We start from the raw sequence: 571 nt of genomic DNA on the forward strand, positions 1-571 counted from the left end.
GATCCCGCTGGGGCCGGCGACGAGGACTTCGTGGGTGACAGGCCGGTCCTTGGGGAGCAGCGCGTGGCCGTGCTCCAGCTGCGCGTGTCCCCCGTTGACGTAGAGCTGCACCTTCTCGCCCTCGGAGGAGGTTTCCAAGGAGAGCACAGGGAAGACCTCGCTCCCGAAGCGAGGGGCGAGCTGTTCCAAGGTAGCCAGGTATTTGTACATGATGTCCTGCGCCGTCAGCTTGCCGGTGCTGACCGTGTGCCGCTGGAAGCGCTGCACAAATTTCTTGAAGACGTTTTTCATGCGGAATTTGGTCAGGTAGTTGTTCTGCTGGATCTGGCGGTAGAAGGAGCGCGGGATGCAGTCCTTGAAGCTGCGGGAGGGAAGGAACAACCGGTCAGCAAGACCTCACAGGCACCTACCGCAAAACACGGAGCCGGAGGGAATCACAAAATCCCAGAATCATTTAGGTTGGAAAATCCCTTTCAGCTCCCCCAGCCCAACCGCCCCCCTACCCCTGCCGTCCCACCCCCAAACCCTGGCCCTAAGCACCTCGTCTGCCCGGCTTTTAAATCCCCCCAGG

General features: G+C 60.8%; 1 protein-coding gene across 1 annotated transcript in view; it reads right to left on the bottom strand.

The window, feature by feature from the left end:
* Positions 1 to 571, bottom strand: part of TYK2 (tyrosine kinase 2) — a gene marked incomplete at both ends in the record, with an annotated part of 11,557 nt that overhangs the window by 8,885 nt on the left and 2,101 nt on the right. The window contains one exon of the mRNA XM_035900974.1: positions 1 to 361. This exon is cut by the window's left edge and continues 72 nt beyond it. Within this exon, the coding sequence (XP_035756867.1) occupies positions 1 to 361 (361 nt within the window). The remainder of the gene's footprint in view (positions 362 to 571) is intronic.

Source organism: Egretta garzetta, unplaced genomic scaffold (assembly GCF_000687185.1).
Source record: "Egretta garzetta isolate BGI_Z169 unplaced genomic scaffold, ASM68718v1 scaffold1068, whole genome shotgun sequence".
Taxonomy (NCBI): Eukaryota; Metazoa; Chordata; class Aves; order Pelecaniformes; family Ardeidae; genus Egretta; species Egretta garzetta.